Source organism: Anopheles coluzzii, chromosome 3 (assembly GCF_943734685.1).
Source record: "Anopheles coluzzii chromosome 3, AcolN3, whole genome shotgun sequence".
Taxonomy (NCBI): Eukaryota; Metazoa; Arthropoda; class Insecta; order Diptera; family Culicidae; genus Anopheles; species Anopheles coluzzii.
In genome coordinates, this window is record NC_064671.1 from 15672125 (window position 1) to 15685505 (window position 13381).

The 13381-nt window shown below is 39.0% G+C and overlaps 1 protein-coding gene and 1 non-coding gene across 2 annotated transcripts; both read right to left on the bottom strand.

Moving 5' to 3' along the window:
- Nucleotides 1-307: 307 nt before the first annotated feature.
- LOC125907576 (uncharacterized) lies at nt 308-1665 on the bottom strand. Its single transcript, XM_049610759.1, has one exon. The coding sequence runs from the start codon at nt 1610-1612 to the stop codon at nt 308-310; it is 1305 nt and encodes a 434-aa protein (XP_049466716.1). The 5' UTR covers nt 1613-1665.
- An 11359-nt stretch (nt 1666-13024) lies between these two features.
- LOC120960252 (U5 spliceosomal RNA) lies at nt 13025-13144 on the bottom strand. Its single transcript, XR_005752308.1, has one exon. It is a non-coding gene; the product is annotated as a U5 spliceosomal RNA (small nuclear RNA).
- Nucleotides 13145-13381: the final 237 nt, after the last annotated feature.

The following is a 13381-nucleotide window of genomic DNA, read 5'->3' on the forward strand; positions in this document are numbered from 1 at the left end:
AGTCGAACGCAAATCAGACGAGAATCTAAGCTGCGCTCGACATGGGAAAATTTTAAATGTTGACGTAAAGCGATCGCCGTACCCCTCCCCGTCACATCAACATTGCAAATTACGTTATACCCAGGAAGCGATAGATCTGAAATACATACTTCTTGCAGAAATATGATGTCCAGGTCCATCGTCCTAATAAATGTTTTGAGGGCTTCCAGCTTTGTCGCGTTAGAAATCGCATTAATATTAATAGTAGCTATATTATAGCTACTACCAAGATCACTACTTACCGGGTTAGGATCCATCGCAACAAAACTTAATTAATCTGTAGTGAAGTTGTGTGTTTTTTTGGCGGTCGACCAGGCTTACGCTTGGACGCGCTCATAACACTAAATGTTGACGAACATGAGGCGTCACTCTCATTATCCGTTTCCGGATTTTGCTTGCGTTTAACCGCAAGCGGTTCGTCGTGGGAAGGGATGGAAAAGGATGTGGAAGGGATTGCGAGCGGCTCTTTGAACATTAAGGCACCTGAAGGCGCCCGGCATTCCACCCTCATGGGCTCAGATGCAGCCGCATCGTTAGCATCAGTGGCAGCATCCGTAGCAGCGGCAGCATCGGCAATAGCAGCGGAAACAGCGGCATTGATAGTAGCGGCAGCGGCAGCATCATCGGCAGCAGGAGCAGTAAAAGTAGGAGCATCGTCATTTTCTACATGTGTTGCGACGGCACCAACGGCAGCACGCATCTTCTCCTCGGGTTGCTCACCACTGGCTTTCACGCTCCGCTTCGGACCCGAAGGCGGAGCGAGAGTTAGCGGCTCGATCGGGATCGCAAGCCGATTAGCCACTTTCAATGCAGTGCTCGCTGGTGGCTTAGTAGTGTTTGTAAGGGAAGTAATTTTGGCCTTCCCTTTGCGTCGTCCCGTGGTGTTAGTACCTGCGGTACTAGTTGATGCTGTGTTCGCATCAGATGTTTGTGCTGGTGCTTGCTTAACGGTACTTGCGTACGATTTTGCCGCACCGCTGTTGAGGAGCTGACCCACACGGTTTTGGATGCAGCTAATACCGTGATGCAAAGCTTCATTGCAGTGACGGCAAGTTTGCTGCTGTCCGCGATACAACACACCGGTCATCTCACCACACACAGTAATGAAGGAAGGGATGGGTTTCGCCAGCTTCATGCGCACTATGCGCACACCCGAAGGAATCCCGGCAAGCCGCGTTCCGGCTCCCCAAACACCGGGCACAATAGTTAGCACTTCACCGAAGCGGTTCAGCTCAGCGGAAACGTTTTCGTCGGGGATTCCTGGCGGAAGATCACGGATGTTCACCTCCGTCGCACCATCCACCATCTCGATCGGAATCGGATACTGCTTCCTCTCGTGCGTGATGCAGTGCTTCCCCGAATGCTCCTTCACTATGCTTTCCGCACGTTCAAGCGTTGGCATAGTGACGTAGACGGCACTTTGCGCAGTGTTGCGTTGCACCATCTTCACATCCACACCCGTTTCTAGCACTTCAAAAAGGAAGTTCACGGTTTCTTCTAGGGTGGGTCGCTTAGGAGCCTCCGAATAGTCGATACGGAAAGTGTTCCTTCCATATCTTTCGGTCGTACACATTATGGCTTGCAAATCAAAACAACAACACGTCCTCTCTCGTTGACGTTTGCAAGCGAACTGACATCATATTGTGCTAAATAAAGCGAAGCGTCATGCTACTGAGTCTGAGATGTGTTTATATGACAGGGAATCGTGTCGAACTTCATTATACGTAAGTACCTCGCATCAGGTGCTAATTTTCCACGAAAGAATAGTCATCAATCGTTAAAATTATCGTACTGGTTGTGACTGGAGCCACTTTAGAACGAGCCTCAGCTTCAACTGAGTAAAGCAGTGAATCACTCTTTACCACTGAATGCTAATCGATGGATTAATTCTGAAAATGTGTTTTATTTTATTTATTTAAAAAAAAATTAGGATGAAATTTTCACGATTTGTTGATAGTTCTATTTATAATCGATTTAAACTCGCCACTTTGTAAAAATACTACGCATGAAATTAGAGCATTCATTCGCTTTAAAACAAGCAAGGTAAATAAAGGTTTAAAGTATGCAGTAAGTGTTAATCGTATTCAAAACGCTGTACTGAGGCGATATTTGTAATTATTTTGTAGTTTCTTTTAGTTGACAGCCAATGCTTTATCATGCAACTTGAATGAATATCTGAACAAGATTACTGTTACGGGCAATACAGTGTGGTTCTAATGTCCTAAATTGATTTTAATAATTGGACACATTTTGGGTAACATAATACTATTTGTAGAAACTTTTCATTTTCGTTACCTAATTTGAATCTATTTTCTGGAGTTCAAACTCGAAAAGCTTCTGTGGTATTCTTTAATTGTGTCAAAATGTAACAGAGAAAAAAAAGAGCTAATTGTTGGGAATTTTTCTGAAAAAGTTGCCTGAAGTATTTAAGCCATCATTTCCAAATGTTCCATCATCAAATCATCATCATTACCTCTGAATAAAAAAAAAACAAAAAAAATCATCATCATCAAATGTTTACTTCATTTATTTCGTTACATTTACTTAATTTACTTAAGCAACATGTTTGTAGCCATTCCACCATCGCTTGATGTTGGGAAATTTGTATGGAAATATTTAAATATGTGTAAAAAGGAACACTGTTGTGTACATCTGATATGTTTTAATTCATTTTACGAAGGTCTGAGCGACCTTTATGTAGAGTTTTATTATTATTATCATCGATAAAAAATTGTTTCAATTTAATGGAAAGAGCAATGGCATGAAGCAGCTTATTCCACTTGTCATAAAAGATAACTATATCTTCTCGCACAACGGTTTCCCATTAACGAGTAAAACTGTGGATGTCACAAAAGTAAAACTGTGGGATGTCTTGTATGTCACAAAACTGTGTTTAATTAGAGAAAAAACTAAAGTTCGAATAGCGTGAAACGAATCTTAAAATTAGCTTTTTTTAAAAATCAATATTCCATCGTTAATCCATGACATTTGCACATAGTTTGCACGATGACATCGTCCATGTAGTGTTACAGCCAACCATTTGTTTAAATTTTTGTTTACGATAGAATTTTACTTCTACGTTTTAAGCATAAATCAATCCAATCCATCCTTTGATAATTATAATGTTTTTTTTTTTTTCATGTACAGTTTCACAGAAATGCTTTGGTAAATGGTTCTAAAAATGTTGACAAAGGCTAACGAGAACGATTTGTCACAGAAAGAACTAATAAACAACATTTAAAAAACATCGTCGTTAATTAGCCTCTGAAAAAGCTCCAACACCCCAAAATACAACAGCTCATTTGCTAACATTTGCAAAAACTTTTGCAATCCTCACTTTGCATCTTATCAACCCTGCCAATGCCTCCCTCTATCGTTTGTGACGTGTTTTTCCTAATTACACAAACCACCCGAATTATTGGGTCACATTAATCAAATTTCCTTTCCAGCCTCGTTATGAACTACTGCGCAGTAGTCAACTGTCGCCTGTGCGCCCCTGCAAAGCACCACACTCCCTCCCGCCTTCAAGGTGCAACAATCAGCGGCACACGGTTTTGATTGGACAATTTGCACCACACCTTTCATCATCAGGACTCTTGGTTTGTGGCTGAGTGGCTGAGTAAACGTAATTTGATAACAGATTTCGAATTAAAGCAATTTTCCATCCATCCGTCCCTTTGCTTTCGTCCAAAACCATCTTCTTAGTAAATCCAATTTGTCCCAACCCAAGCCCCAAGTTGCCCCGCGGTTGCTGCTTTCTTCACCTGACGCGCCAAAAAGACTGTAAAGCTGTGGTCCCCCGGATGACATCAGCGACATCAGAGCGGCCTGTGTGTGTACTCGCCAAAGCTGTGACGCTCTTGTGACGCTGCGGTGTTTTTTTTATTTCTTGCGGTGTTGAGGAAGGGCAGTTCCAAGAACTCGAGCCCGGTTTGTCTTGCCGGTTAGTCGGTCGCAAAGTTTTTCGCTCGCGTACGCACCCGCCCGAGGGCAACGTTCGACTGCGAATGGCTGCAGGTGACAGGCAGCCGTTGAATATTGATTTCGCCGCCACTGTATCGATGGCAATGCCGGTAGCTTATTGCAAAATCGTTGGCATACTTTTGCACTTCAATTCCCTTTTCCCTTCCCTCAGCTCCCCAGCGAATGCGAGTTCATATTTTCTTCATCGCTTCACGCGTTTCATGCCGTCAACCGATCGGTAGATCGTGAAATTCGGAACACGCGTCGTGAAGTTGACGGTGGTGATGGGGGTTGATAAAGCCACGACCTTGTCAAACGGATATGCATATTATTGATACTTTTGCGCACTTTCCGTGGTGCCGCTGTGCTGTGGTTTTGCCCCAAACGGGTGAAGAATGTGATGGAAATCGAAGGAATCGTGCAAATATTCATTCCACATTGATTCGTGACGCAACTTCGACCACGGCAATGGCAACAGTTTCGTGTAAAACACGATGCAAATGTCATGCTGTAAACATAGATTTTACTATTCAAAAATGTATGGCTTTGTACGGAAGTTGTTTAAATAAAACATATCGAACCAAACATGAGAAAATATTGCTTTGGAGGAATCAAATTTCGAGTGAGATTTCAATGTTTACACCAAAAAGTACCATTTGCTGCCAAACTATCATCAAATTTCAACTCAATGACACAAATTTTGTGCACTTTACGCTCTTCTCTTGGATTGAAATGACTAAGGTAAGGTTCTTAGGTATTTTGTATCTAAAGCTGTATATCTCAAGAGACATCAATTAAGGTCAGTTATTTTTACCAGTTAATGTGCACAGCATAAAATAATACAATTATTTTGCTAATTTTGAATACAGTCTATTCCATCGTTAATCCATGACGTTCCATGACATCCTGTGCTATGAAAGTTAATCACAATTTATTAACTTTTCTCTCAAAATTATAAAAAAGGACCTCATTAAACATCATGCCTTAGAGACAACATTTACAGACAACTGCTGTATCATAGTTTTCCAGTTGTTCTTAAGCTAGCTATTTCGATATGACTAGCGATAGCATGAATGTTACGATCAAATTTCGGGTCGTTAAAACTTAACGAATTTTCAGATGCTTTAGAGTTAACGATGTATCTTCCCGCTTGCCTGTTTACACGTGTTTCCAATTTAACGATCGATCTTCTGTTGTGGAAATGATCTATGTAGATGTGATGCTATCTTAATTAAAACTATATCATGAACAGCATTACAAATCCTGGATTTCGTTACACTGCTTCCGGGTCAATAGCTTTCATTTAACTGAGATAGCGGTGTTATTGAAAAACATCTCGCGAGTATTGAATAATGCTGTTAACATTATAAACTGACGGCGAAACCAGTGTATATAGATCACCAATGTAATTATAGGATATTTTATAGAACAATGCTTTGGCTGCTCCAAATAATTTGAGAGAATTCAGGATGATTGTCAAACCACATAATCCGAAACTCACACTTTTTAAAGTAACTTCAGTTTAAGCGATATTTGAGAATAAGAATTATCTTGTTCTTGTCATCGGTCTATTCCTACCCGACCAGATAGTACCGTATACAACCTTCACTATCAGGAAAAGTCCGCTGATCTGTATCGCGTTAAATTACGCCAAATACTACATTAATTTTCAATAATCTGTTAAGTTTATTCTTCTTATATTTATATTCTTATATTTCATTCTGACGGGGAGGCTGTCACTTGAGGATATTAAGCAAAGAAACAACTTTGTAAGATCAAATTCACACAATATAAGCTCCGTGAAACAGTGATAAATGCGTTAAACGTCACATAATGTTGTGGTTCCAGTCTAAAACACAAGATACATTTCCTGTAAAAATATGTTAGCATAAAGCTGTCCTGCGCTCCAAGCCCTCATTCCATCAAAAGCAAATAAAATAGAAATCGAAAACCAAACCACAAACCCACTACCTTCAGTTCGTCATAATTCCAATCCATCTATCATAATAGCGTTCTCGCTTCGCTATTGTTTTTTTCCCCCACAACGTGTTTGCCGTGTAGTTTTTGCGTTGTTTTGTTTTGTTCGTTCGTACAAATGTGCTACACAGACCGAAAAGTCAACCAGAAACATACCCGCGCTCCGCGTTTATCAGAGCGCGTCGATGCTGACCAGAACCACCTTACAGCAGGCATGATCCGGCAAGCTGCAAGCTGCACATGTACCGATCTTCCGTAATTATTGGTTTTCTGCTAAATGAGCAAACCATGCCATCATCCGTTACATCGTCCATCGTTCGGTACCGTGCGTGCGTGCTGCGGTCTTACATGAACATTGTTGCCACGTTCCGTTTTCATTCTCTCCATTCTTTCCAATACAAGCGAGACAAGCATAACACAACGAGCAACGAACTCATCCACTTGCTATGACAATGATGATGATTGTCCAGACCGGCGGTTCCCGTGTTCTAGGCGCCATGGAGCATGGGGCCAACGGGTCCGTTTCATTTCCGATCAGTCCGGGTTTGAATTAGTTTCGTTTGACACATCCGGCCGGATGCATTCTGGTTTTGGTGCAAGTTTTTGCACCGTGATTCTTCGGTGCACCACCGATCCGCTTTCCGGTTCTGGAAGCACTGCGCATCTCGAGCGTGCGGGAATCCGAATTATGGTACAGGTACAGTGCACTGATACCCTAGCGCTCGAGCTATGATTGACGCAATGATTGACCGGATGCAGTGTATCGACAAGCCAGGGAAACCAGTATGGAGCAAATAACGCCAGGTTCACTCATTACTCTTATAGGATGCTTACATATTATTAGTGGCCATGTTGAAGTTATTGCTAACATTTGATTTCTGATTAATGAAAAATCAAAAGATTTATAAGCAATAAAGCTTTTTTTATAAGTAAAAATAAGGCACGGTAGTCAAACACAAGATGTTTCGTAGCCTTATTATTCTAAAACATAAAAAGAGGAATTTACAAAAAACAATGTTTCCGAGAAGAATATACAGAAAAAGAAAGATACAAATCAAAGGATTCAAAGAAGAAGAAAGAAAAAAAGAAAGGAGCAAGAGAAACAATAAATATAAGGAAATAAGTAAACAATAACGCGAAAACCAAAGAAACTTCTAAATATGAAACAAAATGAAGAACGAAAGTATAACAATCACGCTTATTGAAATTAAAATGTATCAAACATAGATACATAGACAAACAAAAATAAAATATTTGATATAAATGGATAAAATCTCAAAAGAGAATAACAAACTAAAAAAATAATAAATAATTACAAAAAACATTGATAAAGTAACCTAAAATCTAAAACAAGGAAAACTGAATAAAAATGACTATAAATAAACGAAAAAAGGAAGAAAATTTTTGATAAATTTATTCCAAAATGTGTACCAACATACTGCAAAAATCTATACTTGAAACTTTTCGATCCTATGAACGGTACACTATTTTAGAGACAAAAATCAAGTTTGACGTGCTACAGGTTGTCAGTCTACTGAACCTACAGCGTTTCTTCTGACCGAAGAGCTACAATTTTGTCATGAGGGCAAGTACACATCTCGTCGATCACACTGCTCCGAGCAAATTCGTTGTGAAAATTGATTGGAAAAATCGCGAACCGAGTCGTGATGGATGAAACCAACGTCACAAAGTTCATCCACCGTGTAGGCTGCAGCGTTGTTCCTGGGTATATAGTTCAAGTTAAACGATCTGCGATACTACTTTTTGTGTTGGTGCAAAATGATGGCATAGCACAGAACGATTCTACTGATACTGTGTGTGTGCATGTGTGTGCTATTAAATTTACGCTGCAAACATGAAAAGGGACCTCTCCATATCCTCCTTATCGATTGCACTTGCCCGTGTCGTGTGTTTTGGGAACTCTTTTCGGCAGAGAACAATTGCCCTTACTACTATAGCGTGATTTGTTACAGCAACGATCGATGTGACATTGTGACTGCTTTTTATCACCGTCAACCCGTCAACTCTTTCACAAACGTCCGTTCGGGCGCAGGCAATTTGCATATCCGCTGCGTTCATGCTACGGAAAATTGCATTTCCCCAGATTAATAGTTCTCATCTCGATTTGGCTGCACTTCGATGCACATACACGCACACATTGGCTAGAGTGAGCAAAACTAGGGACCAAAAGGAAAAGCAGAAAAAACACTCAAGCCCTTCTTTTTTTTTGCAGATGCATTTTTGCACCGATTTTAGTTGATTTCATTAACCCAAATTCAACCCACGCTTCGCCCTACCTTTGGAGTGCTCCCTGCTGTTAAATTGATTCCAATTGATTTATCCTAGACGGGTAGGTACGGTGGAACGGCTACACTAGAATCTAGGATTCAATTAAATCTGCATACAAATACCGCCACCACCACACGCCCGATTGATGCACTTCGGAGTTCGGCGTTCGGCAGTAAATTGAAATATCATTCCAATCGATGGCCTCGCCCTCCATTTTTATTTGCTGTGTTTTTGTGTTTGTTTCGGGAGCAAGTGCCAATAGTTTTTACAGCTTTTGGGTTTACACGTGCCAACACGCCAAGGTTTTTTTACATTATTGGTAACAATGTTTACGCTAGGGATGTTGTGGAATGTGATTTTGGTGATGTTTTTTACACGATACTTCATATCCGCAACATGATATACAGTTTTACCCTAAAAAACTCATTATTCTACCAATACAGTAAAAGTTTTTAATATTCAATATTTAATTTTAAGTAAAATTTAATATTAAATTTTAATATACATTTTTGTATGATCAATAAAACAGAAGAAAAAAAAAACAAAATGAACAAAAAAAGGATATTATATAAAAAAGGAAAATTAAAGTAGAATCTTGGAACAAACATTCTCGTGCCCATACTCAAGAAAAATCAACAAACAATTAAATTAATATTACAGAGTTTTTTACATGATTTCGCAAGCGTAGCAACGTTGAACGCAACTGCAGCATATGACAGGACAGGCGCATCAGTTGTTTTCAGAACGTCATCATGCTTAAGGCATCCTTCGCACTTGACATCACAAGCGCGGTACACAATATCACAAAGGATTTTGCGGCTTGAAGCAATCATTTAACACGTTGTCTGCCACCATACATGCCCACTGAACTGCCCCGTCAGGCCACGGAATCACTCTTTGAAACGATTGCATTTGCTTTTGCATTTTTTCTCTTTTAAATCAAATTCACCAATTCTCTTTGTTGTCTCAGTCGCTCCACAATGTCGTTTGTTGGGCTAATTCCATGGAATTTAATTCTTGGAACCCCCCCCCTCCCTCCCTTCCCTTCCTTTTGTTTACCTCTCGCAAAAGTCGGTGACATTCCTACTCCAACTACTGCTTGCAAGGATCGGATGTCGGATCGAATGAAAACATAATAGAAACTCATTTTGATATTTTAATCATTTTTTTTAAGAAATAATAACCGTGAAAGAAAAGCATTATGAAAGAACCGATCGAATACGTACAAATTTATCTCTTGTAACACGTCTTTTACAATGTGTAACCGCGCGGCTACACGAGGTGAAATATACAGCGAAATGAACTATTTGACAAGCGAAATATCTGACGGATAAAGCATCACAGCAACCAGCTGATTTGCAATGTTAACAAATAACGTGCACAAAATCGTAATTAAATCCATTAAATAACTTCAATATCGAGTACTTCGTCGATTTTCAGTCAACAGTTCATAATTTCTTCTAATTAGGGAATGTTCTGCTTAAGAATATATTATTTTTAATAGAATTTCGAAAGCGGATGTTGTGTCTCCCCCAACCCTTTAGCTGTACCTGTCAGATATTTCACCTGTCAAATAGTTCATTTCGCTGTATATTTCACCTCATGTAGCCGCGCGGTAATGTGTCAGCCACTATGTGGCTGACGTGGCCCGATCGTAAAAAACCCGTCAGCCACATAGTGGCTGACGTGGCAGACAACGTGTTAAAGAACTCCAACGCAAGAAACCCCGATCAGTCACAGAAGTAACAATACTCATAACAAAAATAAGAACTAAGTTTGATGTTGTCGTAATGCTGATTAAACTCATGCCATATCAAATAAAATCATTCTAGGCGCTTTCTTCTTTTCTCTTTAGTCTGATTGTTTTTCATAATCATCCGATTGGATAAATACTTATTACTGTAAATTACTTAATAATATCGTTCCTTAACTATCTTTTTGCATGCTAGAAGCTTTTCCGTGCAATATTTCATTTCCAGAGGATTTCCAAGTCGATAATGATTAAAAATATCTCTTGCTGCCTGAAAACTGCTTTTTGTTATTGCTGTGCAATTTAAATAAATAATTTAAATCCTTAAACAGGCAATTCATACACTATCTTTTTGTTTTGTCTGTGTTCTGTTCGAAGACATTGCGTAACTTTTCCGTTCTATTGGATACAAACGATACCTTCCATCAATCCAGCAAGTTTTTTTTGTAACAATTTACTCCCAAAAGAACATCATCCATTGTAACAAATCGATAACGATGAGGTTTTTCCCATTTGAAAAGCAGGTCAACCGTATGAAACTGTTTCGAGTGGGCAACACTGACTGGCAGGTTGAAAGCTAGAATCATTCATAAATCCTACCCAAAACCAAAAAAAAAAAGAATCTTTATGCCGTGATCGACCGTAAACACGCTGCACGCCTGTCCAGTTTTGAGAAGATGCTACCGTTTCTGTTAGTTTCACCCATGGATGATGGATGCAAACCGCGAACCCGTTTTTGACCTCCCGTGTCATGCCGGCCTCACATGGTTTTCGGTGTACGTGCAGGCAAAAACGGAGAAGCCGAACCATTTTAAGATAAACGGTTCACAACCTTAACCACCAATCCGTCCATCGTTCGATATATTGAGCAGCAAAAAAGGGTCAGAAGAAACCAGCTTCTGAAACCGACCTGTTTCGGGGTCGAAACTGAAGATGCACCATGGGGCGGGATTGATACCGATTTTTTTATATGCACGTATTAAATCATCTCTTGGCCTTTAAAAGCGTGGAAAAGTGTTATGGTTGAAGTGGATTTTTTTTTCTTTGCCTCATAAATACGAAGCCGAGAAGAATAACACTCATCAGAGAAAGGTGTAAAGATCACTAATCATCTCACGGGGCCATCCGGTGCGATATGAGGAATTAATGTTGACCGGCGAACGGATGTTCATTTGGGGTGTTGATTTTTGTGCGATAAAGCGATGGATTTGTGCACGCTAGGAAGTGATGTACCCTCTGTGCGTGCAATAATTAGGTTACAGTTTAATTGAAAAAAAAAGAAACCAACTGAACTATTGCCCTATTTTGAATGGTATAATTTTAGGCATTCTATGTAGAGCAGATGATAAGTACGATCTTCTATTTCAACAGCAATTGGAAATAGATCAAATAAAAAATTGCTTTTTTGAATAAAATTATGAATGAGTCATACACGATGTAAAATAAAGACACAATGTTTAAATTGTGCCCTTCCATTTAATGCTTTTTTTGTTTCTAACTATTAAAGTAAATTTTCATCATGTGTTTGCGTGTCTATCGTAGAAAGACTACCATAAGTCTAAAAAACGTATTTCTAGTGTAAATAATCATCGGATATCTTCTTTTAAACTTTTGTAACTAAAGTGTAATAATCACAACCTAAAAACAAACCTTTCTGTCATTGAGGCTATGTTTTGGCTGTAAGTCATCTGTTTTTTTCAAATTTCTACAGCATTTGCCTGTTAGGCATCAATTTTTGACTCTACGGCATCTATTTTTGTCTGTAAGTCAATTTCTTTTTTTTACATATTTTACCGTTAAATTTAAATCTGTGTGTTCGAAAATAATTCCATTTAAGTTAAGTAATTAATAATAAAATTAAAGGAATTTAAAATATAACGATTATATTTTAAATTTTCGAAGTTTTAAAAGAGAACAATTATATTTCAAATTTGGGTTGTATTTTCGGGGGTAAACAATGATAACAATAAACAATTAATTTATTGATACTCATAAGTTTTTCACATAAAGATAATCAAATTGCACAGTTTTTGCAGTGTTTTTAAATTGTCAAATTACAATTGTTTAAACCTACTGAAATACCTTGTATATTTATCATCATTCCTACGAGAGTCAAAATTGTTGACTTACAGACAAAAATTGGTGCGTACTGTCAAAAATGGATGCCTTTGAGCCTAAATGTTTTACGGCAACGACTGTACAACTAACAATCAAGTTAACAAACTCACGTTCTCGAGCGTAATAGCCATCCTCAAAACAATGAACTGAAATTTAAATAGAATCAAGTAAAACAAATAGACAATTTCTTATAATATAAAACAAGCACATCGAAACCTCGATAATATAGAACTCATGTAACAGTGCATAGTTCTCGCTAATGTAAACAGTTTAATTTAAGGCAACCCTTACTTACAAGAGGGATAGACTAATAGGTATGTTTAAGTGCTTTGATAATTGTTGTAGACAGACCGCTGCCTCATCCTGAGGGCTCACTGTTGACAGCAGGGCTGTGACGTCCATCCTGTGACGTCCTCAGTGAGGATCGCGGCACGAGCAGGACCAGTCTTCCTCTCCCCGCACTGCGTGTGTGTGTGCGTTTCTATTCATATCCGTATTTATTGTATAAAGATACCAAAGAGCTGTAAATATACACATATTCTGTTTGTGCCGTACATCGTCTTACGTCTCATTTGTGCGGACACAACAATAATAGATTAAATTTCCACTTGAATAGAATAAGAATTATTCTATTCATACTCACCGATGGAAATGACTATTGATGGTAATTTAACGCATAAAACCTTCTTGAAATTCTAGAAAGCTTGTACAGGCTGGCATGTACGCTTAGATCGTTACGTCAAGTTAAGGAAGGATCAATCTGGTAATGTTTCAACAGAACGATATTTAACACCATTTTCGAAAGATATGCCAACTACTTAACTAACATACAAACTTGATTATGCGTCTAACTTCTCCTCTCTTTATTTGATCAGAATAAGGGCTCGACTCCTTACGGAATCGAGACGGACAAAAATTCTCTATAGACTCATTAGAGTATCCCTCTCCACGGAAATCTTTAGTAAAAGGCGAAAGATTTATTCGACAGTTGAAGAGAGATCAGAGTGCCGGGAAACGCTCCGAACTATTGACCGGATGCCACACGAACATGCTTCTCTAGCGATGCATAAAGGAAAGCGAACTGTTGTCCTTCGGCATCCTTACCGTTTAGCAGTATAACACAAGCATTTTGCCTGCAAAAAAGAAGGGAGAAATGCTGTCCCTTTCTTCAGGGTAATAAACATGACCACAAGGCCAAATGCAGGTACTGCTGAATAAGGAGAGCAAATATTAATTATTACATTT